At 59.5% G+C, this 27,668-nt stretch overlaps 3 protein-coding genes across 7 annotated transcripts in view; 2 read left to right on the forward strand and 1 right to left on the reverse strand.

The window, feature by feature from the left end:
* The window catches only part of Cep104 (centrosomal protein 104), a 28,852-nt gene extending 20,598 nt beyond the window's left edge, over positions 1 to 8,254 (forward strand). For both annotated transcript variants that reach the window (XM_042702023.1, XM_042702024.1), the window contains exons 14-22: positions 54 to 260; positions 861 to 968; positions 2,078 to 2,114; positions 2,237 to 2,303; positions 2,896 to 3,004; positions 5,711 to 5,849; positions 6,130 to 6,197; positions 7,288 to 7,378; positions 8,075 to 8,254. In XM_042702023.1, coding sequence (XP_042557957.1) covers positions 54 to 260; positions 861 to 968; positions 2,078 to 2,114; positions 2,237 to 2,303; positions 2,896 to 3,004; positions 5,711 to 5,849; positions 6,130 to 6,197; positions 7,288 to 7,378; positions 8,075 to 8,190 — 942 coding nt within the window. In that variant the 3' untranslated portion in view covers positions 8,191 to 8,254. The remainder of the gene's footprint in view (positions 1 to 53; positions 261 to 860; positions 969 to 2,077; positions 2,115 to 2,236; positions 2,304 to 2,895; positions 3,005 to 5,710; positions 5,850 to 6,129; positions 6,198 to 7,287; positions 7,379 to 8,074) is intronic.
* A 3,474-nt stretch (positions 8,255 to 11,728) lies between these two features.
* Lrrc47 (leucine rich repeat containing 47) lies at positions 11,729 to 26,896 on the forward strand. 2 transcript variants are annotated; one of them, XM_042701987.1, is made up of 8 exons: positions 11,729 to 12,351; positions 17,203 to 17,661; positions 18,502 to 18,618; positions 19,430 to 19,545; positions 19,935 to 20,037; positions 20,261 to 20,350; positions 20,434 to 20,699; positions 26,886 to 26,896. In XM_042701987.1, exons 1-7 carry the CDS (start codon positions 11,737 to 11,739, stop codon positions 20,680 to 20,682), a joined length of 1,749 nt encoding a protein of 582 aa, XP_042557921.1. In that variant the 5' UTR covers positions 11,729 to 11,736; the 3' UTR covers positions 20,683 to 20,699; positions 26,886 to 26,896. The 2 variants fall into 2 exon arrangements, with proteins under 2 accessions (XP_042557921.1, XP_042557920.1); XM_042701986.1 differs by lacking the exon at positions 26,886 to 26,896 and having other exon boundaries at positions 20,434 to 22,186.
* On the reverse strand, positions 24,111 to 26,831 carry Smim1 (small integral membrane protein 1 (Vel blood group)). 3 transcript variants are annotated; one of them, XM_042701988.1, is made up of 3 exons: positions 26,697 to 26,831; positions 24,529 to 24,642; positions 24,111 to 24,250 (listed from the first exon to the last, which is right to left on the reverse strand). In XM_042701988.1, exons 2-3 carry the CDS (start codon positions 24,633 to 24,635, stop codon positions 24,124 to 24,126), a joined length of 234 nt encoding a protein of 77 aa, XP_042557922.1. In that variant the 5' UTR covers positions 24,636 to 24,642; positions 26,697 to 26,831; the 3' UTR covers positions 24,111 to 24,123. The 3 variants fall into 3 exon arrangements, with proteins under 3 accessions (XP_042557922.1, XP_042557924.1, XP_042557923.1); XM_042701990.1 differs by lacking the exon at positions 26,697 to 26,831 and adding an exon at positions 26,291 to 26,368 and having other exon boundaries at positions 24,529 to 24,644; XM_042701989.1 differs by lacking the exon at positions 26,697 to 26,831 and adding an exon at positions 24,732 to 24,833.
* Positions 26,897 to 27,668: the final 772 nt, after the last annotated feature.

Consider the following 27,668-nt stretch of genomic DNA (forward strand, 5'->3'; position numbering starts at 1 on the left):
TAATGTCATTCGTCTGAGCATCGGTAACAACTAGAGTCGCCTCCTCCTTTCAGTTCGCAGTGAGCGCCCTGGAGCACAGAGTGTATGAGGTTCGAGAGATGGCGGTACGGGTGATTCTGGACATGTACCAGGAGCACCAGGCCCTCGCCCTAGAGTACCTCCCTCCAGACGACAGCAGCACACGCCGGAATCTTCTCTACAAGACGATTTTTGAGGGATTTGCTAAAATAGATGGCAGGCCCACGGATGCTGAAATTAGGGTGAGTTCGCCCTCGCAGTAGATGGATGAAGCCACATGCTTGGGGAGCTTGGGCAGGTGCATTCGGGGATACAGCTAAGAGTGATGCTTCCCTTAGTTCAGGACCTGGCTCCTACACTGTGAGTGCTGAGGCCATGAGCCAGTGGCTCACAGCTGAAATCCTAGCTGTAATCCTCAAGAGGCTGCGATCTGAGGATCGTGGTGTAAAGCCAGCCTGGGCAGGAAAGTCCAGGAGACTCTGATCCATCTCCAATTAACTATCAAAAAGTCAGAAGTACAGCTGTGGCACAAGTGGTACAGTGCCAACCTTGAACATACAAGCTAAGCCCTGAGTTCATGCCCCAGCACTGGCACCAAAAAGAAAAAAGCATCTTGGTTCCCCCAGTCCTGGCTCTTCCACTAAGAAAGCGGGTTCTCTGAACTCCGTTCCTGGCTCTTCTGCCTCGTGCTGGTGAGACCCTCGCACCCCAGCCTGGGTGGACCAGTGGTTGGCACCTCTGTCCCCCATGAATCCTAATCTGTAGGATTTACTTAATCCTACACACCTCACACATCTCCCACCATCAGAAAGCCCTCCTCACAGGAAAATGATTTTTTCCAGGCACAGAAAAGAGCAGCTACAGAAGAAGCAGAAAAACAAAAGAAAGAAGAAATCAAAGTTCTGCAGGGGCAGCTGGCGGCCCTGAAGGAAATTCAGGCTGAAGTCCAGGTCGGGAAAGTTCACGCTTCCTTTGCTGCTTGGTACAAATGGTATCTTTGCTGCTTCTGAGTTAGTTTAGGTTAGGGAGTTGGAATCAAATGTCAAAAACCCAACCCCTCTCGCTGCAGGGCTTGTAGGAAGTTGCTGCAAGTGGACAGAGGAGGTCCGGGGCAGGGAGGAGACGAGGGACAAGGGAGAGAGTTTCTCTCTGACTGAAGGTCTGATTTGAGCACACTTGTGAAGGAAGTGTGTAAATACTCCTCACCTGGAGGCCTTCACCCAGGACTGGGGACATATCACCTGTGCTGGGACCAGATTCTATTTGGCTGGATAAAAATGTGTCCTTCTAAACTGCCCAGTGTCTGGGGTTGGAAATAGTCTTGTAACCTGAATATTGTAGTTAAGTTCCTAAATTGAAAGAAAGCACCTTAAGAAGAAAGGGGTGAGCCAGGCACTGGTGGCTCATGCCTGTAATATTAGCTATGCAAGGGGCTGAGATCTGAGGATCGTGGCTCGAAGCCAGCCCAGGCAGGAAAGCCTATGAGACTCTTTTATCACTGATTAACCATCAAAAAGCCAAAAGTGGAACTGTGACTGTAGTGATAGAGCGCTAGCCTTGAACAGAGAAGCTCAGAGATAGTGCCCAGGCCCTGAGTCCAAGCTCCAGGACTGGCAAAAAAAAATGTTCACAGGTTTGAGGTACAGTCTGCAACATGCACGAGGTTCTTGCTGGCCGCCATGGCTGGCTAGCTCTGCATGCTCTCATGGCACATGCTAAAAGACCAGCAGTGTGCACAGGGCAGATCGGAACCTAGGCCTGAAAACACTGCTGCTGGGTAAGAGCAGCCACAGCAGCTTTCCACCAGAGGTCAGGAGTCAGGAACGAGCAGCCAAAAAGTTCAAAGGCAGGAAGGGCTCAAGGAGCTGGGGCCGCAGCCAGGGCCTGGGCCAGGGCTGCCACACAGCCCTGTGCCACAGGTTCCGGGCCACTAAACGCTTTTGACCACTCAGTGGCCGTGACAAACTGGCAAGGACCTGAAGGTCCTTCCTTGTGACACAAGGATTATGCTGACCAAGGGCAAACTCGCAGTGACGGACGTCTCTGTTTTGTGTCCCAGGAGAAGGAGGGTGCAGCGGTGATGCCCGCCATTCAGGGTAGGTGAATTTATACCTGGAAACTGCTTCTGCTCATTCCCCAGCTCCAGCAGCCAATCCTGCTCAAATAAGGGGTTCCACAAAAGGTGACTGACATTGTTCTCTTTTGATCCATCTGTCAGACCCTCAGGGAAGGAGAGTGGCCCCGCCTGCTGCCCCGGATGCCCCCGACGACCATTATTTGGATAAGTGAGTCACGCTATCTTTACCTCACGGTGTGATAACTGTGGTAGAAAGTCTTACAACTTCTCCCTGAGTCACTGCGATGACTCCATTAGCGGGCTTTTATCCATGATTTTAAAGCGTGGAAAAACCACCCTACACCAACAAGCCGAGTTAGACAGGTCCCTGCCCTGCACCCCACCCAAGTCACTAGCTCCACGGCCCCTGTCTGCACCCCAGCACGGATCGCCGCCCTGCTGCCCACAAATTCTGTGGCAGCAAAACGCTTTTCACCGCTCAGTGGCCATGACAACCCTTCACGGACCTTAAGTGTCTTCCTTCCTTGAGCTCGAAACCATCCTGCGTGTTGATGGCCGCTGACAAGGGGCAAGCTCAGAGGAGCCTTTGGTTGATTTGCCTCAGCCACTGCTTGGCAGAGACTGCTCTGGCGTCTGAACGGGCCCCTCAGCCCTGCCACCCTCCCAGCGAGGTCCAGCTGGCCCTCAGAGCAGGCCTGGGTACTTCCAGACAGGAGGTCGCCCGGCCGGTATATGTTAGGAATGTCCACGTGGGCTGGGCGCGGAGGGGCCAGGCGTGAGACCCTTGTGCTCTGTTGCAGTCTCTGCATTTTTTGTGGGGAGAGGAGCGAGTCCTTCACCGAGGAGGGCCTGGACCTGCACTACTGGAAGCACTGCCTCATGCTGACGAGATGCGGCCACTGCCGGCAGGTCAGGCGTGGGCGAGCCCGCGGCCCCGCGGCTCCGCAGGGCGGTCCCTTGCTGCTGCGTGGTGGACTGTCACCCCCAGCCCACCGTGGCCCCACCCCAGAGGGGTCCCCACTTAATGCACACATCACACATCTGAGGAGAATTGTGCCGCGTTGGCCATCACGTCTTCCCTATGGTTCATGCTTTTTATGAGCCGCTTGAGAATTCTTCCCTACCATAATTGTTTTAAGTTTTTTTAATTTATTGGCAGTACTGAGGTTTGAACTGAGGGCCTTGCAGGACAGGTGCCAGTCTGCCTCCGCGGTGCTCCTTTCTGGTGTGTGTATTGAACTCAGGACCTGGCACTATCCCTGAGCTGCTCTTTTAAAGCTATCTCCCTACTATTTGAGCCACAGCGCCACTTCCAGCCATTCAAAAAACCAGAAGTGGCGCTGTGGCTCAAGTGGTAGAGTGCTGGCCTTGAGCTGAAGAGCTGAGGGGCAGCGCCCAGGCCCAGAGTTCAAGCCCCACGACCAACCAAGCAAACAAAAACAAAGACTGTCACAGAATTCCTTGCCTGGGCTGGCCTCCAGCCTCAAGTAGCTGGGATCCATGCTCCTTTTTTTTTTTCATTTAATTTTACCATCATTATTAAGGTTCCCATTTCATGAGTTGGGTACTGAATACATTTCTTCTTTTGGACAGTGTCCCCCCTTCCTTCGCTTTCCCTGCCCCCCTTCCCGTCCCCACCCCTTCGCTTTCCCTGCCCCCCTTCCCGTCCCCCCTTCCCTCGCTTTCCCTGCCCCCCTTCCCGTCCCCCCTTCCCTCGCTTTCCCTGCCCCCCTTCCCATCCCCCCTTCCCTCACTTTCCCTGCCCCCCTTCCCGTCCCCCCGCCTTCACTTTCCCTGCCCCCCTTCCCATCCCCCCTTCCCTCGCTTTCCCTGCCCCCCTTCCCATCCCCCCTGCCTTGGCTTTCCCTGCCCCCCTTCCCGTCCCCCCTCCTTCACTTTCCCTGCCCCCCTTCCTGTCCCCCCGCCTTCACTTTCCCTGCCCCCCTTCCCGTCCCCCCTTCCCTCGCTTTCCCTGCCCCCCTTCCCGTCCCCCCGCCTTCACTTTCCCTGCCCCCCTTCCCGTCCCCCCTTCCCTCGCTTTCCCTGCCCCCCTTCCCGTCCCCCCCTCCTTCGGCTTTCCCTGCCCCCCTTCCCTCGCTTTCCCTGCCCCCCTTCCCGTCCCCCCTTCCCTCGCTTTCCCTGCCCCCCTTCCCGTCCCCCCCCTTCACTTTCCCTGCCCCCCTTCCCTCGCTTTCCCTGCCCCCCTTCCCGTCCCCCCTCCTTCACTTTCCCTGCCCCCCTTCCCATCCCCCCTTCCCTCACTTTCCCTGCCCCCCTTCCCATCCCCCCTGCCTTGGCTTTCCCTGCCCCCCTTCCCGTCCCTCCTTCCTTCGCTTTCCCTGCCCCCCTTCCCGTCCCCCCCTCCTTCACTTTCCCTGCCCCCCTTCCCGTCCCCCTCCTTTACTTTCCCTGCCCCCCTTCCCTCGCTTTCCCTGCCCCCCTTCCCGTCCCCCCTCCCTCGCTTTCCCTGCCCCCCTTCCCGTCCCCCCTTCCCTCACTTTCCCTGCCCCCCTTCCCGTCCCCCTCCTTCGCTTTCCCTGCCCCCCTTCCCGTCCCCCTCCTTCGCTTTTCCTGCCCCCCTTCCCGTCCCCCCTCCTTCACTTTCCCTGCCCCCCTTCCCGTCCCCCTCCTTCGCTTTCCCTGCCCCCCTTCCCGTCCCCCCTGCCTTCGCTTTCCCTGCCCCCCTTCCCGTCCCCCCCTCCTTCACTTTCCCGTCCCCCCTTCCCGTCCCCCTTCCCTCGCTTTCCCGTCCCCCCTTCCCGTCCCCCCTTCCCTCGCTTTCCCTGCCCCCCTTCCCATCCCCCCTCCTTCGCTTTCCCTGCCCCCCTTCCCGTCCCCCTACATAGTTGTTGTCCACACAGTGCCAAGCTCCTTTTCTTTCTTTGCTTTGTCTTTTTCTTATATATTTTTTACGATCCTTACGTAGCTGTATAAAGCCACCTCCTCCTTCAAGGAGAAGACGACAGACATTTCTCTCCCTCACCTTGAGTTCCTTCAGGCCCAGGCACCAGTCTGTCCTGGCACGCCACACCCCCTGTCAGGAGACTCCAAAAACCTCTTTGGGGTGATTGTCCTCTCCAGCGCTGGGCCAGCTCCAGCAACAGAGCTTGGGATGCCAAGCGTGTAAATTGCCAAGAGAATCAGTCCCATCTCTGCCCATTCTTAGAAATGCTGGGGAGTAGCCAGGCACCGGTGACTCACGCCTGTAACCCTAGCTACTCGGGAGACTGAGATCTAAAGCCAACCCAGGCAGAATCACAGAAAAAGCCAGATGTGGTGCTGTGGCTCAGGGAGCTCAAGGACAACACCCAGGCCCAGAGTTCAAGCTCCAAGACTGGCCAGAAAAACAAAACCGGGGAATCCATTTGAATCCAGAGCCATACATATAAACACTGAAGAACTCAGATCAGCCCACCCACCACTCTGCAGGCCTTCCACGGTTCTAGGTGACATGGAGATCGGGGCTTCACGCACCTACAGCTACCCTGTGGGATGAGTACCAAGGGTTTTAAGACATGGTTGGCACACTGTCCGGCGCGTGTGGGCACGGAGCAGGGTCACCCCGCAGGACACCGCTGCAGTTCAGCAGTGCGCCCTGGATTTCCTCACATGCAGGTAGTCGAGATCTCAAGCCTGACAGAGCACCTGCTGACAGAATGTGACAAAAGGGAGGAGTTTGGAAAGTGCCACCGCTGCAGCGAGGCCGTTCCCAAGGAGGAGCTGCCCAGACACATCAAAGCCAAAGAGTGCAACCGTGAGTGCCCTGCACGCACCCTGCAGGCCGGCCTGGGCCTGCCCCTGGGCCGCTGGGGGTGGAGTGACAGTAAAGGCTGTGTGCAAGCATCATGTCTGCCAGCCACGCCACCTGCGTGTCCTGTGTCTCTCCCTTATTTAACTCTCAGATGTTCAGCTAAATTATTTGGCAGGAGCAATACTGGCGTTTGAACTCTGGGCCTTGATCTTACTAGGCAGATGCTCTACCACTGAGCAGCTCCTTCAGCTGAACTAAATCAGTTTTACTAAAATCGTTTCAGCTGCTAAGTCAGAGAAGCTGGCGAACCGATGTCCTCTGTGCCATGAGAATTTCACCCCCGGCGAAGAGGTGAGTGAGGGTCTGGGAGAAACATGGGCCTGACTGATGCTGCCATGAGGGCTGGACCTGTGCGTGGGAGTCACACTCCTCCCCTCCCACCAGTCCCTTCCCCAGCACTCATTGGGGTCCTCCCAAAGGGCTCTGCTCTGTAGACGGTCAGAATGCAACGGCCTTGCTGGTCCTTGCAGTCATCTGTAGAGAGTGGTCTAGTCCTGCAGCCCACTGGCTGCTGGGGTTAGTGCAGCCTGGCCTGTGCAGTTCACCCACTGTGGTTCCTCCCTGCCCCGGGCGCCTGGTGAGTCCCTGGGGAGGACCAGCGCTTCCTGCTCTGCTCTTCCACCCTTGGAGGCAACCCAGAGCCCAGGGGCAGCCCGTGGCTCTGCACTACACAGAGCACTGCCCTCTGTGTTGCGGGCATCCAGCTGAGCCACGTGCAAGCCATGCCTTGGAGGCTGGCTCCTGGCTGCCCCACCCCCACCCCTCCCACTCCCCGCCCGGCTCCAGAAGGAAGTGTAGACCTAGACTTAGGTTCATTTGTGCATTTTATATTCAAGTCTTTGGGGGAGCCCTGTGTGACATCCATCCCTGTGGAATAAGGCGTGTTCCGAGTCAGTGGCCACTGTCCCTTGCCCTCACTGTCCTAGCGTACCACCCCCTTTGTGATGTCAGCACGCTTGTGTGCACATTGGCTCCCTTTCCCCAGCTGCGCCACGCTGAGCAGTGCTGACATCAGCAGATGGCAGCGCCTGCTGTAGTGTCTGTGCTTTGGAGCCCACGCCACAAGCTCGGCCTGGGGCGTAGATAGCCAGCACCGTTTGCCATCTCTCCCCGCCCCGCTTCTGAGTCCGCACACAGGGTTCTGGCTCCACCCATACCACCTGTGCTCACCCACGATCTCACCTGGGGCAGGGCTGGTTCTGAGGGCTCAGCAGGTTGTAGGCCCCTGGCACTGTCTGGGGTAGAGCCCCACACATGACCTGCGTGGTGGCGGAGGTCACAGGCTTCCATGCCCCCTGCAGATGCGCCCCTCACCCTGGCCGGCAGCCTTGTCCCAGGTCCCTCTGGGTGGCCACACTGACGGCCACCTCTTCCACTACAGGCCTGGAAGGCCCACCTGATGAGCCCCGCCGGCTGCACGATGAACCTGCGCAAGACCCACATCCTGCACAAGGGCCCAGTGCCAGCGCAGGGTGAGGCTTGTCCCTTGTGGGGCCCAGCACCACATCCCCGCACTCCACGCTCTGGCGCCCCACTGAGCAGGAGGCCAGTCACAAGGCCCGTGGCCGCTCCGCCCGAAGTCCTCCTAGCGTAAGGACGAGGCAGGCTCACAGTGCTCCATGACCCTCCCTACCAGATGGACTCCAAGGACTGGCAGACATGGAGCTAAATAGACCCTTAAGAGGCGCTACTACTTAATTGATAAACCACCCGGTAGATGGACACCTCATGAGGGAGCGCACCTTCACTTTCAGAGTGACTCCGTGTGGAAAAGCGGGGGCCCGTGTCACTGCGCAGGCCGCACCGGGCCTGCTCCGGGCTCACGAGGCCTGATGCCATCCTAGTCCAGCCCCTCAGCAGTGAGGGGACCGAGGCCTATGGCTCCTTGTCCCCGAGTTCCTTCTGCCTTACGCAAGGCTTCCCTCTGAGCCTCTGTCCATTCTCCCGTTCTCCTGCTGCCCTGCAGCCATCAGGGCCCGCTCCTTGCAGTGGTCACCTGTGGACTGTCACCAGTGTCCACTATGCAGACCCACCAGGCTGGGAGACAGCCATAGCCCCAGACCCCTTCAGCTCTGTCTGTGCCTCCCAGCCATTCGCCCTGTCCCAGTGAGGTCTGCGTCCCTGCTCTAACACAGTCCCTGTGCCCCGTGTGGCTGTCTTCTCTATAGGTAAAGGCCCCACCGCAGCCAGGTCAAGTTTGTCTGTGGCCAAGATCGGAAGTAAGATCCCCACCCCCAAAGGAGGCCTGAGTAAGAGCTCTCGCAGGACGCACACCCAGCGGTGACAGGCCCTCTGCCTCCTGTGTCTTCATTTCCTGATTCTAAATGCATCTGAAACTCTCTTGCAAAGAGTCCTGTGCTCTGTCCCTCGGCTCGTTGCGTCTGCTTTCACGTAAACGGTGTAGATTTGACCAAAGAACCCACCCAGAGCTAGGGCCTGGCCACATGGTGGCTGAGCATGGGCAGGAGGGCCCGAGAGCCGGGGCCACAGCGGCCAGCACCACTCCCTTTCCTGCCCTCGGCCCAGGCTCAGCCCTGGTGACCCCAGGCCGATGGCGCTGTGCCCACTGTGCCTTGACTTCCACAGCCTGTCTGCTAGGCCTCCGGGCAGTACACGTGCTTACAGGAAGCAGGGCTACGTCTGGAGGATTTGTGTTCTCACCCAAACAAGAAATCAAGGTAGAAAAGGAAGCTAGAAGGCGCCATCCTGAGAACGGTCCCCAGAACGCGGCACCCCGTGCCGAGCACTGTCCCTGTGACTCCGCCTGGAACATGTTCTGCTCTGAGGGCTCACCACGCCTCGGTTCAGGGGTTCAAATCCTCCACGCGGATTAAGTCCTGGAAAGTCAGGTTTCCTTGACATCTCTGATGGCCCTGCAGTCATCCAGCGTTTGAAACCATTTGGGTTGTGACATGGAACGCCTCCCACACACACACCCACCCTGACTGGCGCCTCTGCAAGCCCGACCTTCCCACCAGCCCTGCTGTACCCTGTCCCTTCTCCTCCACCATGCCTGGCCCCTTCCCAAGCGGTGTGTGGCCCGTCAGGAAGCAGCCATCAGCAGCTCAGACCACCCCCCCCTCCCTCAAGAACTCCATCCCACGCCACAGGTCACCGCTCCCTCCCAGGAAGTTTGGTTAGACAGACGTGACTGACATCTGCCTGGAAACCCAGCACCCCGTCTACCACTCCGCTTGCTTCCCGAGGCTGCTTGGGTAGGCTTTTGAAAAGCCATTTGCAAACGTTGGGGATCAAGGAACTTAGTGTTATAGTGTGTAAGTATTTTTTAACTCCCAACCATGTAGTAAAAACTAAAAAATGCTAGGTACTCGAGTGATGTCCCTGGGTACGTCAGCGAGCCTGGACAAGCTGTCCAAGACCCGCTGGGCACACAAGCCAGCGAGGTACCCACACCGCCGTGTTTACAAATGCTATAGTTCCAGACATGTCCACTGTTACTTTCTAATCCGTTTTCAGTAAAATACCTCTTTAAATAAAACAATAATGAAAAAGCTAACCAAGGAATTATTCTTTTCTCTGATGGAGAAAGACAGACATGTAATGTTCTTCATCTGCTCTAACTTTAAGACAGTATTTTTCCGGATTCTTCAGTTAGCTGGTCTTTGCTGGGACTGTGGGAATAGCCCGCTGTGTGTGGTGCGTGTGCCCCACACCGGGAGCACGGACAAGACAGGAAACTGGAGTACTAACACCCATCGGCCATGTATAAATAAATACATAAATCTGGACACTAATAATTGAATTTTCATGTATGCATATGTTGTGAATATTTAATATTTATTGTTATTTCATAACGATATTAAGTAACTAATTTAAATATATACATTTGACATGAGAACACAAATGTAAATACTTTTAATGAAAATTTGCAACTTTTTAATGTTTTAACATCCTTTTCTATTTATCTTTATTTCAGGTACCAGAATTATAAGTTATATATTTTTATTGTTACTGTTTTAGGGCTTAAGCATTGAATTCATCTCAAGTATATTAATATAATAAAAAGATCACTAAACGCTTTGGCACTTTTATTTGAAGATTACGAGACAACAATTTGTCAATGACTGTGACTTCAGTGGACATGAATGGAAAGTGGCTGGGCCTTGAGCCTTTAAGAGGGTGGACTAGTGGCCAGGAAGAAACTGTCAGTGTTAAACTGTCCTGACATAGCTGGCTCCCTGAGGTCAGCCATGGAAATGAGCTGGTGACATAGCCCTGAGGTCAGTCATGAAAATGAGCTGGTGCTGAAGAACAGGGTAGGTCAGAGCAAGCTGCTGGCAAACTTCCTGGTGTCAGAGTTCTCTTAAGTGACTATGGAGGAGGATGTCTCTCGGAAGGCTGTCAGTAAAGGCAGCTGTCAGAGGTGCTACAGCTGTATGCCATCTAGGCACGCAGAGTGCTGTTGATGGTTTTATACTTGCTCGTTTTATGAAGTCCTAGTATACACACCAATGCAGACTAGCTTAAAACTGGATGTCACAGCATTTAAACAGTATTATTCAGGTGTGTGTCCAGCAATGGTGCACATGTGGAGGGCAGGACAGGACCCACTTGGTGATGGACTGTGCCAGTGCACCCAAAAGAGGGCCCCTCAGGAGCTCAATCAGAGTGGCCTGCAGTCTGCGTACAAGCCCCCTCAACTGGCCCACTGGGGGCAAGCTTGTGCCATTGCTGTCAAAGACAGAAGCAGCTGGGAAACGCTCCTGGCAACAAGGCCAGCAGCCAGACCGGACTGGGGCACTATCTATGGCCCAGCCCCTCCCTGAAGGTGGACAGCAGAGGGCACAGAAGCCCGGGGAAAGCGGGCTTCCAGCCCTGCCTCTCCCTTTCCCAGGCATCCTGAGGAAAGCAGTCTGCGGCAGCTCAAGCCCAGAGCCAGCTCACCATGGGCTGAAACCTCTTGAAATGGGACAAGAATAAACACTTCCTTTTTCAGCCTCTTTGTCTTGACGTGTGGCCGACTGAGAGGGTGGGGTTCTAGCTCCGTTGGAAGCACTGATTAGCACAGACCAGGCACTGAAAGTGACCCAGCTCTTCCTTAAGGTATATGGCCAAGAGACAAGCAAACATTAAAGAGCTGGGCCTGGTGTGGCATTCCTGTAATCCCAGCAGTCGGGAGGCTGAGGCTGGAGGATCCGGAGTTAGGGGCCAGCCTGGGCTCCATACTGAGACCCTGCCCTTAGGCAGGCGGAGGGAGGCTGTTAATGCAGTTCTTCGAGCTGAGCATCCTCTTGTGTTTCCTTGAAATAAGCTAAGCGGTTGGCCGCAGCTCTGAGCACCCTTCCCCGGGCGGGCGCTCGCCACTGCGATGAACTGGAGGTAAGTCTCAGGGGCTTTGCTGCCCGGGCTGGCTTCGAACCGCGATCCTCAGGTCTCGGCCTCCCGAGGAGCCGGGATGCCAGGCGTGGGCACGGCCGGATCACCGCCCGGACGGCCGGGCTCCGCCCCACCCGCGCTCCCGCGCCGGGGCGGCGGCGGCGGGCCCGGGGTGGGCTGTGGGGTGACGGAAGGCGGCCCGGGGCCGCCCGGCCGGGCCCCGGACGGGGAGGCCGCGACACCGCAGGGCCGGGCGACCCGCGGAAGGAAGCTCAGCCGGACGCGCCCCGCCCACCCCGCGCCCGCCGCCGCCGCCGCCGCCGCCGCCGTCCCACAGGCCCCCGCGCGCGCCCCTCTGGGCCGCTCTTCTCGACGGTGCGCGCAGCGGCGCTCTGGCGTCCGAGCCCGCTCTCGGTGGCGTCCCATCCGTACAGCCGGAAGTGCCGCGCGCGCCGGAAGCCGGGGCGGGGGCGAGGGCGGCGGCGGCGGCGGGATGGCGGCCGCCGCAGCGCCCGACGCCTGGCCGGAGCTGGAGCTGGCGGAGCGCGAGCGGCGGCGCGAGCTGCTGCTGAGCGGGCCGGGGCTGGAGGAGCGCGTGCGGGCGGCGGGCGGGCGGCTGCCGCCCCGGCTGTTCACGCTGCCGCTGCTGCACTACCTGGAGGTGAGCGGCTGCGGCAGCCTGCGCGCGCCGGGGCCCGGCCTGGCCCAGGGCCTGCCGCGCCTGCACAGCCTCGTGCTGCGGGGCAACGCGCTGGGCCCCGGCCTGCGCCCGGCGCTCGGCCCGCTGCCCGCGCTGCGCGTGCTCGACCTGTCGGGCAACGCCCTGGAGGCGCTGCCGCCGGGCGAGGGCCTGGGCCCCGCCGAGCCGCCCGGCCTCCCGCAGCTGCAGAGCCTCAACCTCAGCGGCAACCGGCTGCGCGAGCTGCCCGCCGACCTGGCCCGCTGCGCCCCGCGCCTGCAGAGCCTCAACCTCACCGGCAACCGCCTGGACGCCTTCCCCGCCGAGCTCTTCCGGCCCGGCGCGCTGCCCCTGCTCAGCGAGCTGGCGGCCGCCGACAACCGCCTGCGGGAGCTCAGCCCCGACGTGGCGCACCTGGCCTCGCTCAAGGTCAGCGGGGGGCGCGCGGCGGGGGAGGGGGGCGCGCGGTCACGGGGGGCGCGCGGCGGGGGAGGGGGGCGCGCGGTCACGGGGGCCCGCGGCGGGGGGAGGGGGCGCGCGGTCACGGGGGCGCGCGGCGGGGGAGTGGGCGCGCGGTCACGGGGGCCCGCGGCGGGGGAGGGGGCGCGCGGTCACGGGGGCCCGCGGCGGGGGGAGGGGGCGCGCGGTCACGGGGGCCCGCGGCGGGGGAGGGGGCGCGCGGTCACGGGGGGCGCGCGGTCACGGGGCGCGCGGCGGGGGAGGGGGCGTGCGGTCACGGGGGCGCGCGGTCACGGGGGCCCGCGGCGGGGGAGGGGGGCGCGCGGTCACGGGGGCCCGCGGCGGGGGGAGGGGGCGCGCGGTCACGGGGGCCCGCGGCGGGGGAGGGGGGCGCGCGGTCACGGGGGCGCGCGGCGGGGGAGGGGGCGCGCGGTCACGGGGGCGCGCGCGGCGGGGGGAGGGGGCGCGCGGTCACGGGGGGCGCGCGGTCACGGGGGCGCGCGGTCACGGGGCGCGCGGCGGGGGAGGGGGGCGTGCGGTCACGGGGGCGCGCGGTCACGGGGGCCCGCGGCGGGGGAGGGGGCGCGCGGTCACGGGGGCCCGCGGCGGGGGGAGGGGGCGCGCGGTCACGGGGGCCCGCGGCGGTCACGGGGGCGCGCGGTCACGGGGGCGCGCCGCGCTCCGGGCCGCCCCGGCCCTCGGGCCCGCTCCCAGTGCTCGTTAGGTGGCGGCGACGCGCGCGAGCCCGGACGCGGTCCTGGGGACGAGAGGTCCCACGAGGTGTTTCCTTCGCACCTGACGGCCCAGGCGTGCCCCGGAGCCGGCGGCAAAGCCTCGCGTGGGTGTGTGGTTCGCTTAGCGTGGGTTTCCCGGGCTCCAGCAGAATGCTCGGCCCCGCGGGTGGGACCTGCCTCCCGTCCGCTGTGCTCTCGGTGAGGTCTCCTCCTCTTCCACCCTTAGCAGGCAGGCCCGCCGTTCCCCCCCCCCCCCCCCCCCCCCCCCCCCCCCCCCCGCTGCTCCGCCCCGAGTTTACACAGGCTTTTTTTATTAAGACATAAATGGCTCAGTAACTGGATTTGCAATGACAGTTAACTCCTGGGGTAGTGCAACTCCTGTGGCAAATGTCTGTGTCTGTGTAAAGGTTTCTCTGCACTGTGCGAATGTGTGAGGGGGCGCGGAGATCAGAGTAGATGGAGAGGCTGTGGGCTGAGACTCCCTGAGTGAGGTCATCCTTTTACTGCCCCGGTGTGAGGCCCTCCCCTCACCCCCCACAGGCATATAACTATCCACCCTGCCTGCCCCTGTGTGGATGCTTTGGTCTGCCAGGACTCTGTTGAGCCTAGTGTGTGTCTTGACATGGCTTCTACGTCCTGTGAGTACGCCCTCAGCTTACATTGCTTTTCCCTGTCACTTGTCCTGCCCAGGCTCAGTTGGCTAGTTACGCTGCTCTTGCTGCAGTTTCTTGGCTGCTCACTGTGGCATCCTGGTACTCTCCATCACTTCACCATGTGACAGTGTGCCATTTCTTAACACAAATGGAGAAGCTGCCAAGCCTTCAGGCCCAGACTTGTAGCATTTTCCCATGTCTACAGTTCAGTCAAATAAGCCTGCAAAGCCCAGGCTAGGGGTATAGAGGCAAGGACATAGACACCAGGAGATGTCTGGATTAGGGGCATGAGTCGCAGCAGAGGCCTTTGCCTGTCCACTGACTTCACAGAGGAAAGCGATTGCCTTGGCCTAGTTCTTAGACGCACTTCCCTGGGACTGCAACAGGAAGGCCTGGACCCTATTTGCCACTAAGCAGCGTGGGACAAGGAGGCTGAGGAGCTGGCCACCCTCTTCTGTCCTCTGCCTGCTAGTGTACTTGGCTTCATTGCCCTGTCTTGTACCTGCTTTGTCTGGCTTCCCTCTGGGGGAGACCTGAGAGACACTGGACGCCTGCCATCTTGCAGGCTCTGGTGCAGTGCCACCAGGGCTGTAGTGGACAAAGGCTGGGATGTCAGGTTGCTCCTGCCGCACCACCCAGGCCCATGGTGCTGTCCTGCTGGGTCTGCTAGGAGGAGTGGCATAGTACCTCAGCTAGTTAACAGAGACGTCTCTGGGGGCCCAGGAATGGCCTCGTTTGCAGCTCAGACACATAACCAAGATGAATAAACCCTTCCCATATACCCCACGTTTCTCAGCTCCTGGGAGGTGGCCAGGCATACTCAAGACCTGGAGAGTCCCTGTTCCTTGGCAGCATTTGACAGGGTGTGGTCTGAAGAAATGGCACTGGGGTACTCCTGCACATACCTGTCCCTGACACAGTCACGCCACTGGGACCCTTCTGCACACATCTCATGTCCACACGGAAAACTTGTGTCTGGGACCCGAGGGGCCTGTGATGACACTTCCTGTTGTCAGTGGTGCTCAGAACCCAGCCAGGCATCAGGAGGCTGCAGCCCAGCCTCACAGCCACTCTGGCACTGTCTGGAGGCACAGACTCTGTGCATGAGGCCAGAGGCTGCTGCTTCCCACCGGCGCTGGTCCTTCTCTGTGAAGCCTGAGGCTTCTTTCCATTTCCATGACCTTGCTTCCTTGTGGGTGCCCAGGGTGGGGGTAGGAGGAGTACTTGGGGTGAAAAGTCTGTACGCCCCAGAGCTGTGTCTTTGCACTGCAGGATACCACTCTGTGTGCTTCTCTCTGCCTCATTCTCTTTTCTGGCGCACCCTTTCTCCCTCTCTGTCTTAGGAGTTCCTATGGGACTTCTAGCAAATCCTAGACAAATCTTCCCTCATCCAAATTTTCTTTAGCATGAGTTTTTGCCTTAATAGAGCTCTCAAACCAGAGCCCCTTTGGACCGTGTACTGACCTCAAGCACTGTACCCAGGCCCAAAGCCTCTGGACTGGTGGCCTGGGAGGCCACGCTCCGCAGCAGTTGGCCCAGCTTGCTCTAGTGCCGAGCTCTGGAACTGGCTCAGAACCGGTGTTTGGTTCCCATGCTGCTGGCTAGGGGTACTGTCAGCCTAGACTCTGCTTCTGATAAAAGAAGCTGGCAGGCATGCTCTCAGTGAATGGCAGGGCCACCAACCAGTCAGCCTACACCCCCAGATCTGTGTGCAATGCAAAGCATCTGGAGAGGAATAATAGGTTCAGTATCCCTCATCCAAAAACCTTGAGCACTGACACGACACCTAAGTGGAAAATTCCACATCTGACTTTATGTACTGGGTGGTAGTCAGACGTGGGTCACTGCAGTCCCTGTGTAAAACACTTCTGTGTACGTCCAGTGACATCATTGTGCACTTGGGTTCCCTCATTGATGCATCCCGACTCTGAAATGCTGGCTTGGGACAAAGGCCGCCCACCTGCAGCAACAGTTCTATCGGAAGTCTGATCCCCACGTCCAGCTGCAGTGGTGCTCGCGCGAGCCTCCCCCCAGGGGCGCCCGAGCCTCCCCCCAGGGGCGCCCGGGTGCTGAGGCCTGCTGACGGCTGCTGGGTCAGGCTTTCCTTTCTGGAGGAGCACTTGTTTGCCTGGGTTTCTACTCTGCCTTTGGAAGCTTATCCAAAGCCCCTTCCCTGTGCCCAGCTGTCACACACACACACACACACACACACGGCTGTCACACGCACACACACACACACATACACACACACGGGTCTGGCCGCCTCAGCCCCAGAGCAACCAGTCATTCCCCCCCTCTCCCCAGTGCCAAATGGAGCTGGTATTCGGCCACATCGCCACACAGAGAGGTGTGTGCTTCCAGGCACCTGTGTGTCACAGAGCTCAGGTGTGTCTGGAGCCACACCTCCCTCTGGACTCCCAGAGACCCCAAATGTTTAGTCCTGGCATCAGCAAGTGAAGAGCAAGGCCAGCCAGAGCCCCCTCCATCCCCAGAGGAAATAAGAAGCAAAGGTTCCAAGGCTGCCAGCCAGTCACACTGGGCAAGATACCTGTCAGGAGCAAGAAGCACAAAGCAGGCAGTGGCCTCTTTCCCACAGCCGAGAGGGAAAGAGGGAGCTGTACACCCGCCGCACCGGACCTCCCCAGCCAGGCTCCAAGGAGGAGGCATCAAGAAGGACAAGGACAGTGTTAGCTGAGCAGTGTGGTCTGCCAGCCCACAGTGGGAGCTATGGAAGACTCCTCCCACTCGTGGGCTCCAAGGGTGCGTGGGCACAGACAGTGAGCGCAGTGCCTCGCCCCCAACTGTGTAGAAGGCACAAGCAGACAGGCCACATCCTGGCAGCTTCGAGTCAGAACATGGGCAGAGTCTGTCTGGAGGCTTTGCTCCATTCTCTCTCTCTCTGCTCAGCACCACCTGGGAACCCGTTTCTGATGGGAGAAATGCTGGTTTGCTCCTCACCTTGCTATCTGCTCTCTAGCTTGGTGGCTGACCAAAAGAGATACAGGATTCAAGAGAGATGCTTGAGTCAGAGAAAAGGTTTTCCGGAGGTGACTGTCCCTGCAGACCGCTCCTTCCTGTTGGGGACTCCTTGCAGGCAGAGATGGTGTGTTTAGCTGGGCACAGTGGTGCATAGCTATAGTCCCAGTTACTCAGGCATACTCAGAGAGATCACAAGTTCAAGGCTAGATCCTATCTCAAAAACAAAAAAGCAAACGTTGGGGAAGGACAGCTGAGGGTAGTAGAGCACCTGTCTAGCACCAGCCAGGCCCTGAGTTCAGGCCCCAGAATCACAAAGATGCAAAAAGGTGTGAAGCGTCTGGCGTCCAGGTGGATCGCTGCGTGTGGCTGCAGCTTCAGGTGTCTCAGTAGAGGAGTCCCCCCCACCCCCGCGTCTGGGTCCCTTGACGTGTACATGTTCTCCGTTCTCTTCCCAGATGCTGGACCTGTCTAACAACCAGCTGAGTGAGATCCCCGCCGAGCTGGCCGACTGCCCCAAACTCAAGGAGATCAACTTCCAAGGGAACAAGCTCCGAGACAAGCGCCTGGAGAAGATGCTCAGCAGCTGCCAGACCAGGTCCATCCTGGAGTACCTGCGTGCCGGGGGCCGTGGCGGCTGCCGGAGCCGGGGCAAGGCGGACGGCTCCGAGAGGGAAGACAGCCGCAAGAAGCGGAGGGAGCGGAAGCAGAGGCGGGAGAGTGGCGAGGGGGAGGAGGAGGCAGCCGACATGGCCAAACTGCTGCTCCGGGTCCTGCACGTCTCTGAGAACCCCACGCCCCTGACCGTCAGAGTGAGCCCTGAGGTTCGGGATGTCCGGCCGTACTTCGTGGGCGCTGTAGTGAGAGGCATGAACCTGGAGCCCGGAAATGCACTCAAGCGCTTCCTCGCCGCTCAGGTGTGGGCACAGGCAGCAGCCTGGGGCTGGGAGGGGCCAGGTCATTGGGGCGCGTCCTGGAGCCATGGTGAGGAGTGGTGCAGCCCTGGATCTCAGCTGAGAGGCTGCTGTGCCTCAGTTCTCCTCTCCAGTCCACGGGACGGGTCAGGTGCTCATGTTCTTTGGTGTCCACAGCACCCTCTGCTCAGCCCTGGGCTGAGCGTCTGGGCTCCTCACCTCTGCCCTTGCTCTTTGACACTCCGCTTCTGCATTTTACCCTACCCTCTGAAAGTGGCCTTACCACCACCAAAAATGCATGCCAGCTACCTCAGTTCTGGGCTCTGGGCAGGTTTTCTGATTATGCAGTAAATGGCACATTTTGTTCTACACAAGGTGGTGGTGAATCATCCCCTTGTAGCAGTGACGCGGCTGGTAGGTTTTGCTCATCCCAAGTGTTGTCTGTCTGGGATGCCAGGTCCTTGAGACAGAAAGCACAGCTTTGCCTGTGAGCCCAGCCGCGCCAGGCTCCCTCCCTCCTGCCCAAGGCAGCCGAGTTGCTGCCCTAGAACCCTGCGCACTCTTCCTGCCCTCTGTGGTTCGGGGAGGAAGCCAGCAGCAGAAGAGCTACTGGGGAACTCTTCTGAAGTTGTGCTTGTTTTGCTGTCACACATGTTATTTCAGGATGGGTTCTTGGAAATCTTAAACCCTGAGTTCTAGAATTAAAGAACCAGCACTGCTGTGGCCAGATTAGAATGGTGCTGGCAGCCCTTGGTCAGGAGGCAGGTCTGAGCGGGGTCCGCAGGCTGAGAACCTCACGTCGCACCTCACTGTGCCCTTCCTCCTCTCCTGCCTGTGTCGTAGACTAAGCTCCATGAGGACCTCTGTGAGAAGAGGACAGCAGCCACCATCGCCACCCACGACCTGCCCGCCGTGCGGGGACCCCTGCTCTATGCAGCTCGGCCACCTCAGGACCTGAAGGTGCCTGCCGCCCCCCTAGCCCTCAGCTCTACTGCTTTTCCAAAGATGCTTATGGTTGAGCCCAAACCTCCTGGTGTGCTTCTAGGTAGTACTCGTACAAGGTGAAATGAGACACTGGTCTGAAGTCGAGCTCTCTAGAAGCGGTTTCTTTCATGTGCTCATTAACTTGTATGTTTGTACCAGTCCTAGATTGAACTCAGGACCTGGGCATTGTCCCTGAGCTTCTTTTTGCTCAAGGGTAACATTCTACCACTTGAGCCACAGAGCCACTTCTAGCTTTTAGGTGGTTTATTGGAGATAAGAGTCTCACAGACTTTCCTGCTCACGCTGGCTTTGAACCGCAGTCCTCAGATCTCAGCCTCCTAAAGAGCTAGGAATACAGGTGTGAGCCACTGGCATCCAACTGCTCATTAAGTTTTACCTGAAAATTTTATTTAATGTTCCCATTGTAAAACATCTGCCTTCAGGTTGGCTTTGGGTTAGCTACTGTTGCAGGAGTCCTTCAGATGCTAGCTGTCGGACCTGGCTAGCTCTGCCCGCTGAGCCCTGTAGGCCCTCAGAAACACAGCTGTGCGCTGGCTGTACTTGAGGTAGAGCTGTCTCTGAGAATATTTGAAGTTAGAGGCACTTCTCCAAAGGCTCCCACGGGAGAGCGCTCCATCCTCAGCCTCCTGGCTTTCCGTTCTAGAGACTTGCTGGCTCTGTCTAGAGGTCAGTCGTAGAAGCACGGGAGCTAGGGGGTCATTAATGCACAGGCAGTAAACTTCTGGGGTTGTAGGGTCAGCAAGTGTGTGGATTTTTACCCTGACAGATCATCCCCTTGGGGCGGAAGGAAGTCAAGGCCAAGGAGCTGGTGCGACAGCTGCAACTTGAAGCAGATGAGCAGAGGAAGCAGAGGAAGAGGCAGACGGTGTCAGGACTGCACAGGTGGGTTGGCTGGCCCTGCTGGCTCACCCCTACTGAGCCCCTCCCACTCCTCAGCAAGCCCTCCACGCTGCCAGGTCTGCAAGGGAGGGCAGGACAGACCTCCCCAAATTCCCTGCAAAAGGCAGACAGATGATAGCCTGCTCTCTCCAGGGGCTTGGGCAGGCAAAAGCCTTCCCCAGGGAGACTGTGGTACCAGGGTGGAGGTCCCACCTACCTCTCGGGCAGGATGGCCCTGTGGACAGCAGTGGAATGGCTCAGGCACCACCAGGCATGTCAGCAAAGATGGTAGCATAATGAGTCTGAGCCCTGACATGGTGCTAGGAGCTGCTCCGTTTGCTCAGGCTGGCGGGTGGGTGTGCCCTAACTGCCTGCGATCTGTCCTGTCCCAGGTATCTGCACTTACTGGATGGGAAGGAAAATTACCCTTGTCTTGTGGATGCAGATGGAGACGTGATTTCTTTCCCACCCATAACGAACAGTGAGAAGACGAAGGTAGGGAGACGAGGTGGATGTGGCTTCCCTGTGTTGCAGTGTAAAGCCCTCTCTTGGGGGGCTTGGCCGTCCCTGATGCTGCCCCACAGCGGGCATTCTGGTGGGGCTGGGCTTGTCCCCGGCCTTGTTGGAAGGTCCTGGTCTCGCTTTGTTTGGGTTTGTGTTGTGGTTACCAATGTCTGATTTTATTGACTGATCTTTTCTGAAATCTAACGTCTTTAAGATTAAGAAAACGACAAATGATTTGTTTTTGGAAGTCACAAGTGCCACCAGTCTGCAGATCTGCAAAGACATCATGGACGCCCTGGTGCTGGTGAGTAACCATAGCTGCCTGGCTCCCTGTATGGGTAAGTAGCCAGTCCTCTTCCTTGCTTAAAAAGGAATTTTCCTTTGCAGAAAATGGCAGAACTAAACAAATACACATTAGAAAACAAAGAGGAAGGATCACTCTCAGATACAGAAGCTGACACACTTTCTGAACAACCTTCGGATTCCCAAAAGAACCCAAACTCCGGGAAGGATGGACAGTGCCCCCTGGTGGTGGAGCAGGTCCGAGTGGTAGACCTGGAAGGGACCCTGAAGGTGGTGTACCCGTCCAAGGCTGACCTGACCGCCACCCCTCCCCACGTGACTGTGCTTCGCTGACACCCGCCGAGGCACTGGTGCCCCCGGCTGGCACGCATGGGAGCCAGTGGCGGCGATCTTGCAGAGGCTTGTGTGTGGCGATAAGTCATCGGTACCTTTTCACCTGGCTGTTTTTAAGGTGTCTGTATTTGTTCGGCTTTTGGGTGGTTGGTGGGGTCAAGTGACATTGTCACTAACCCAATCTTACTGTTTTCTGTGGAATTTCCCAAATACCAGGATTAACTGTTCAAAATGTTCTGATCATGTAGCCTCAGCAAGTAACTCCTTACAGGAAAGACAAACACTGAATGTGGTGTGAATACGCTGTGTGTGACCAGAGAGGGCAGAGGACGTGGATCTGTAGAACCGTGGTGATGCGTCTGACGTGCACCTCTCACCTTTCCCAGCTTGCGCCATCTCACCACGTTTTTAATGTGGTCTTAGAAGTGGCAGGGTTATCCTCTTGGCTTGTGGCTGTCAGTACTCAAGGGGCAGGCGCTGTACTATACTAGGCCTTTCAGAAAACAGCCCGGGTTTGCAGGGAGAGGCAGGACCTGCCCCACGTGACTGTACCAGGGGTCGAGCTGGCTGGTCGTGGCTCACATATTGGCCCTGCAGGTGCCCCTGCCCTGCTTCTGTGAGTGGACAGAAAGACTCTGTGTACAAATTGCCAGGGCTGACTGGGGGAGGTAGCAGGCTTTCTAACCAAAAATTGCCATGTATGTGTGTCCAGCACCAGCCACTCCCTCCCTGGAGTTGGACTGCTTGGTCCTGAGGACCTGCCCACTGCAGAGCGCCCTCCCAACCGCATGCCTTACCACCAGTCTGCAGACTTGTAATGGATAGCACTGTCTTAGCTTTGGTGGTCTTTGGCCGGAGTGGACAGTTTTCTATCTTGTATAGAGGACATGATTGAGTTTGTGCAAGTGTCCCAGTAGCCCACAGGGACTCAAGGGTCCTAACCAAGCCAGGTGGCTTTCCAAAGCTGGAGACGTGGGCCAGCTGCCCTGTCCCCCAGCCTGGCCCTAGGTTCTGCCAGGCCTTCCTGGCGGCTAAGAACGCTGCGGCTGAGCACTGCTGCCTGGCGGGGGCCTCCGTGGCTGTGCCTGGCGACTGTTTATCCTCCCCAGGAACTCGCAGACGCGGTGTGCAAGGGTGGTTCTCACCTCATGCTGTTGACCCTCACGCCCCTGGTGCTGCGCTTGGCAGTGTCTGCTGGGAGGCCCAAGGTGCTCTCTCCAGCTGGGACCCTACTCCTGCTCCAGTGGGAGCCCAGGCGGGCCCTTTGGGGAGCTGCGGCTGCTGTGGCTCAGCCCTTGCAGGAAGTGCGCTGCACCTGGGCTCACAAGGACGGGGCACAGGCACGGCATCGGGGTCACCACACCGCCCGGATGAACCAGCGCCTGTTGTGCTCTTTTCCGGGGCAGCCTGGATTCTGGGAAGGTTTGAACTTCCAGCAGAAAGCTCCCGCGATATTCTTTCTGCCCACCTGACACTCTTAATAAAAAACATTTGACAGAAAATATCTCCGCTTCACCCAGTGATCTTCCCCACTTACACTCCCAGAGGATTTGTGGGAGAGTTGCAAAAATCTCCTAGGTCTGCCTGTGGCTCTACATGGGGAAACTAAGGGCCTGGGCCTCGTGTGATCTTTGTTGGCTGCCCCTACCATCTTTGCCTAGATCAGGAACCCACCTGGGCCTCCTCCATCCATGACTCTGACTGGCCTAGTGCGCTGTCCTGCTCCCAAGTCTTCAGTGGGAAGACAGCTGGGTAGCCATGATCTATCCATGATCTCCCAGCCTTCTGGAGCCCAGGGGCCAAGTGACAGAATGGGGCTGAGGCCTGAGCAGAACTGGCTCCAGTGGAGGCTGTGTGCAGCTGGAGTGCCTGCCCATTGTGCCGGGCGACTCGGGATGGGGGCTCGGGTGCTGGGTGCGGCAGGCTGGCAGACCCCAGCGGCAGCTGAAGTGCTGGACCAGCCGGAAGAGTCCATGCCGTGGCCTGTCCCTCCTCATCCCACCTTCCTGCTGCTTGTGACTGAGGTTTGGGCATCCCTGGGACACCTGGGGCAGAGTGCTGGGTCTTGGGTCCCCTAGAAGCTGAGCAACCATGCAGTACCCCCTGTTCCCAGCCTGAGGGCCAGTGCCTGTACTTCCCCCCAGCCCTAGGCCACGGCCATCCTACAAAAGCTACAGGGAGGGACTGGAGCTGAAGCCTAGGCTGTAATGACCAGCCACTGGGACAGTCCCTGTCAAGCCCTGCCACAGGCTCCTGCAGAAGGGCTACTGCATGGAGACCCAGCCCAGGAGCATCCCTCAGGGTCCCAGTCACAGCCTTTTGGGAATGGGAGGCCAGCTATGTAAGACCCCGTCCCCATTCTCCTCCCCCCGCCCTCTCTCCCCAGACGGGATGGAGAAGGTTCTATCCACAGGACCAAGCACAACCTGAGTTGTCAGCACCTGGACCTGCCACCTGGCCTCCTTCCTGTGGCCCTGAGGACAGCGGCTGCCCATGCCCACTTCCCTCAGCCCCTAAGTGAAGATCATTTTGCAATAGACCAGGGCAACTGTGTAGCCCAGAGTCCCCAAGGCAACCAGCTGCAGCAGCCCGAGTGATCACAGCTTGTCCACACACGGCCACGGGGGGACACAGGCCCAGCACATCCTGACCCTCAGCTTGTCCGTGTCCCTGGAGAGGGTCCAGACAGGAAGGGGCACATTCCAGGGCACGGAGCCAAACAGGAAGGGCTGCGAGGAGGACAGGCCTGGCCCTGAGTCACGCCTCACCAGGCAGCCAGGGCAGCACAGCCCGGTGCGCATTGTGTTCCTCAACAGTCTCTTGATCCCTCGTGCGCACACAGGTGCCCTGGGGCACCTCGGGCCTGCCTGCAGTGGTTGAGAGGCCAGGTTGGGGCCTCCTGCGGACCACCCTTGTGAAGTGGGTGGTCAGGGAGTGCCTCGTCCCGTTTGTTGAGGAAGACTTGGTGGGAGAAGGTGGCCCTCCGCTCCGCACAGGAATGGGAGGGTGGGCAGGATTGGGGATCCGTGTCAGAGCCCACCCTGCCAGAAAAGGGCTGCCAGGAAGGTGGGCTTGGGCTGTCTGCACTAAGCCCCCTGATCTCTGCCTGGCCTAGATGGCCACAGGCTTGTGGGGACCCGGATCCCCCACCACCAGTGCCCCGAGTGGCCAGCTGTACCCAAGCTGTGTCTCATGTCCTGTGAAGGACTTCCGTGTGTGAGGGTGTGTGGCTTGCATATCTGCGTGCCTACAGGCTCTTGTGTGGGTCTGGGGCAACCATACACACCACATGTGGCAGGCCAGGTGCCAACACCTGTGTGCAGTGTGCTCTCTGCTCCAGGGACCACATATACTTGTCCATGGAGGGGATCCAAACATGCCAAGGGGTCCCCTGTCCCCGTGCCCCAGCGTGTGGCCAGCCTCGAGCGTGTGACTTAGAATTTATTTGCACTTGTGCACATAGTAACCGGTGACATAGCCCAGGATGAAGATGACCCAGAAAAGGGCAATTCCGCCGAGCACTTTCATGGCGATCCCCAGCTTGCCTGTGCAGAGCTTCTGGAAGATCCTAGAGAAGCAGTGGGAGGTGAGGCCTGGCCAAGACACAGGCAAGGCTCCTGAATGTGCTGTGGGACGGGCTGGGGGGGGAGGGGGGGAGCAGACCCAGGCCCTACGGGAGGCCGCCAGCCGTCAGGGGAGGCCCTGCTAGAGTCGGAAGCCAAGGGAAGGCCGAGGCTGGGGCGATGGGCTGCCAGCACCAGGGCTGCACCTGGGGTGGGCTGGCACAGGGAGCTAGGCCCCGGGGTGGGCAGGGCTGTGTCTGCGGAGCAGCCCGTGGGGCCTCACCTCCTGCAGGACGACTCCTCCGTGCTGGAGACAGCAGCCATGCTGACCTCGTCCCGACTGCTGTCATCCCACCTGCTGTAGTGGACGCCGCTCTCCTGGGGCTGCATGCCGCCCCTGGGGGGAAGGAGGTGGACTCAGCACAGCCCCACACCGGCCCGTAGGGGCTGCCTGGGCGCGAGAGGGGAGGGTTGGACTGTGCTCACCTGACTCACCAGGGTGGTAAGTAACTAGCTCAGGTCACGTGGGACTCAGAGGCGCAGCCCTGGCTTCAGGAGTGGGAGCAGCCCCTGGGGCCTCCTCCAGCTGGACTTACCAGGACAAGCTGGCACAACTCTGACACTAGGACCCAGTGGCCAAGCCTAGCTGCTGCGGCCGGTAACTCTTCTCAGCCCTGCAGAAAAGAGCAGGGCTGCTCCAGAGGCTGGCAAGGGAAGGGATGAGCAGTAGGCAGTGACTGGTACGGCCAGTGCAGCCCTCCAGGGCGGAGGCCTGCAGCTGTCCTCAGCCCCCCCATGCGGTCTCACCCGGTCTGCACAGGGCCCATGCCAGGCCCCTGGGGGGCCCATGCAGGCCAGCAGACCACACAGCCCAGGGCCAGACAGACCCACTGTGAGGCCAGGTCCTGCTCCGACTCACAGCGCTGGGACTCAGCTCAGGTATCCCAAGAGCAGAGGGAGGGCTGGGTCAGAGCCTCTGAAATGAGGGTCAGAGTCACATTAGAGCCACCACATGTCGCCTGCCGCTGGCTGGGGGTGGGGGGAGTGGGGGCCTCTTGACCTTTAACCTCAGACCTCTGTTAAGACCTCCTGTTTACCCAGAGTGTGGGTGAGGTACTGGAAGGCCACGGTCACCTAAGCCGTGGGATGGCACTCAGTGTCCTTTTATGGTGTCTGGCCCTGCAGGGGCTGCCTACACAAGCGGCCCCTCGCGCCTGGAAACGGAGCTGCCCTGTCCTTCCGGGAAATGCTGCACACTCAGGCCTGAATGCACAGCAGGCCCCTGCTCCATGAGAAAGCAGCCCTGAAACTCAGGACTTCCCATCATGCATCTGTGTCTGCCCTTGCCCTGATGTCAGACTGATGTGGGGGGTGGGGGGGTGGAGGAAACTGTAAGAAGCCCAGCCACCGGTGGGAGCTGGTGGCTGATGCCACCTGGAGTTCCTGGAGTGTGGACCCTGCCACCTGGGCGTGCCGGGCAGCAGGGTTCCTGGAGAGTGTGATCTATCGCAGGCAGCTCACCCATCCCTGCTGGTGGGCAAAATCTCCAATCTTGCCTCTGGCAGCAATGAGCCGGCACCACATGACAGCTACTACTGGGCTAAGATAAGCGTAACACCTTTGGTCTCCTTTCCCAAATCAGTAGGTGCGTGCCAAGTGCTGGGTGCACGGGAAAGATGGTGCTTTCATGAAGCAGCCACTGATGGGAATCGCCTTGCTCTCAAAACTCCACGCTCCTATAGCCCATGGACCCCCACCCACTGGGGGCTAGTGTTTGGAAAAACATCAGCCCTGGCCTTTTCTAAAAGTGCACATTGCCTCTGGAAAGACTGTCTGCAGTAGCTGCCCAATTTCACAACTAATTACTTCCTCATTTTGCTATGCTTAGACTCTGGGCCCCCTCCCTCTGCACCCCTGTATCTCTGACTCTGCTTTGTGTGCTTGGTGTCCCTCTGCAGTGATTATTAAAGTCTAGTCTGATCTGTTGAGCAGTCTCCTTTCTTTCATCCACTAGATCTTCCCTAACAGCCACCCCTTTCTTTTCCTTCTCCTGGCTGGGAAGGCAGCAGCCTCCCTGCAGCCCAGGTTTACATGAGCAACTCGGCCTGCACATAGTCCTGTCTCCAAATCCACAGCACCTGCTGCCTCCCTACAGGCTCCTGGATGTGTGGAGTGTGGCCCCCAATTGTTTCCAGCCTTGGATCCTGTTCTTTGCTGATGAAGGCAGAGAACACATGGCTCCCAGACTATCTGGTTGGACAAGGCCACCAGGAGTCAGTGAGGAACTCTGAGTCCGGCTCTCCAGGCCTTCCCTCACCCCAGGTCTGTGCAACAGCTACAGGCCCGGCCAGGACCCTAAGAGCCAGCTCTCACCCCCCTCTGGGGAGAATGTGAGCCCAGCATTGCTGCACAGCCACTCCCCATTAGATCCTCTGGAGACCCCGCACTTACAGATCAGATCTGGAAGCCGCAGCTCTGGGCCCCGGAAGGAGGTCAGAGTCTGGCCAGGGGCTCCCACCGCCTCTGAGCTGGCCGGGCCTCTGAGCTGGCCGGGCCGGGGCGCGATGTGCCAGAGGATGCCTCGGCCTTAAATAAGCAAAACGCAGGTGAAGGGAGGCGCTGTGGGCTGGCAGAGGGGAGGGGAACTGGCCAGAGGGTGCCCCTGGCTGCTGGAGGGGGTGGGCGGGCAGTTCCGGGCCTGCTGGACAGCCCTGCGCAGCCCGGGCAATCCTCCAGCGGGGGTTGGGAGGGGGCTCGGAGAGCTCTGGAGGGCCCCAACGAGGGGAGTCCAGCCCCACCTCCTCCCTGGGCCTCCCCGGAAGCCACAGCCTCCGTCCAGGGGTCTCACCTGCGCCCCCACCGGGCCGCTGCAGACGCTTCTCCAGTGCACTGGGGCGGGGGCGGGGCCTGCGTGGGGGCGGGGCCTGGGCGGAGCTAGGATCCTTGGACATCTCCAGGCACCGGGGCGGGGCGAGGGCGGGGCCTGGGCGGAGCTAGGCTGCGGTGGGAGGGGCCGTCCCGGCACACGGGCGGGGACGGGGGCCTGGGCGGAGCCAGGCCGCGGTGGGCGGGGCCTGCGGGGAAGAGTGGGCCGGGTCTGGGCTGGAGCGGGCGGGGCCGAGGCCCGGGCCCCAGACACCGGCTCCAGGCCGCCCGCCGCGGGTGCTCCCCATGCCCGCCGGGCCCGCTCAAGCGCTGCGGAGCCTCCTGGAGGCGCCGTCGGCTCAGAATCCGGGGTGAAGGGAGGTCCGGCTGGCGCTGGCCTGGCTGCCTCCTGGAGAACGAGGGCCCGGGCGGCCCGGCTGCCCGCGTCCGGCCCGGCGCGGGCTGCGGGCAGGGACCGGGGAGGACGGCGGACATTCCTTCCTCACACTCGGCCTTTGACCCCAAGCCCATGCAGTCCAAAGGGCCGGGAGCAGAGCC

This window comes from Dipodomys spectabilis, unplaced genomic scaffold (genome assembly GCF_019054845.1).
Source record: "Dipodomys spectabilis isolate Male_0828 unplaced genomic scaffold, ASM1905484v1 ptg000299l, whole genome shotgun sequence".
Taxonomy (NCBI): domain Eukaryota; kingdom Metazoa; phylum Chordata; class Mammalia; order Rodentia; family Heteromyidae; genus Dipodomys; species Dipodomys spectabilis.

Excerpts from the sequence above, each read along its gene's own strand:
- Lrrc47 (XM_042701987.1), top strand. The coding sequence starts at position 11,737 with ATGGCGGCCGCCGCAGCGCCCGACGCCTGGCCGGAGCTGGAGCTGGCG. Across the intron at positions 12,352-17,202 it reads CGCACCTGGCCTCGCTCAAG|ATGCTGGACCTGTCTAACAA; the intron begins GTCAGCGGGGGG and ends TTCTCTTCCCAG. Across the intron at positions 20,038-20,260 it reads CGAACAGTGAGAAGACGAAG|ATTAAGAAAACGACAAATGA; the intron begins GTAGGGAGACGA and ends AACGTCTTTAAG.
- Smim1 (XM_042701988.1), bottom strand. The coding sequence starts at position 24,635 with ATGCAGCCCCAGGAGAGCGGCGTCCACTACAGCAGGTGGGATGACAGC. Across the intron at positions 24,251-24,528 it reads GAGGAGTCGTCCTGCAGGAG|GATCTTCCAGAAGCTCTGCA; the intron begins GTGAGGCCCCAC and ends CTGCTTCTCTAG.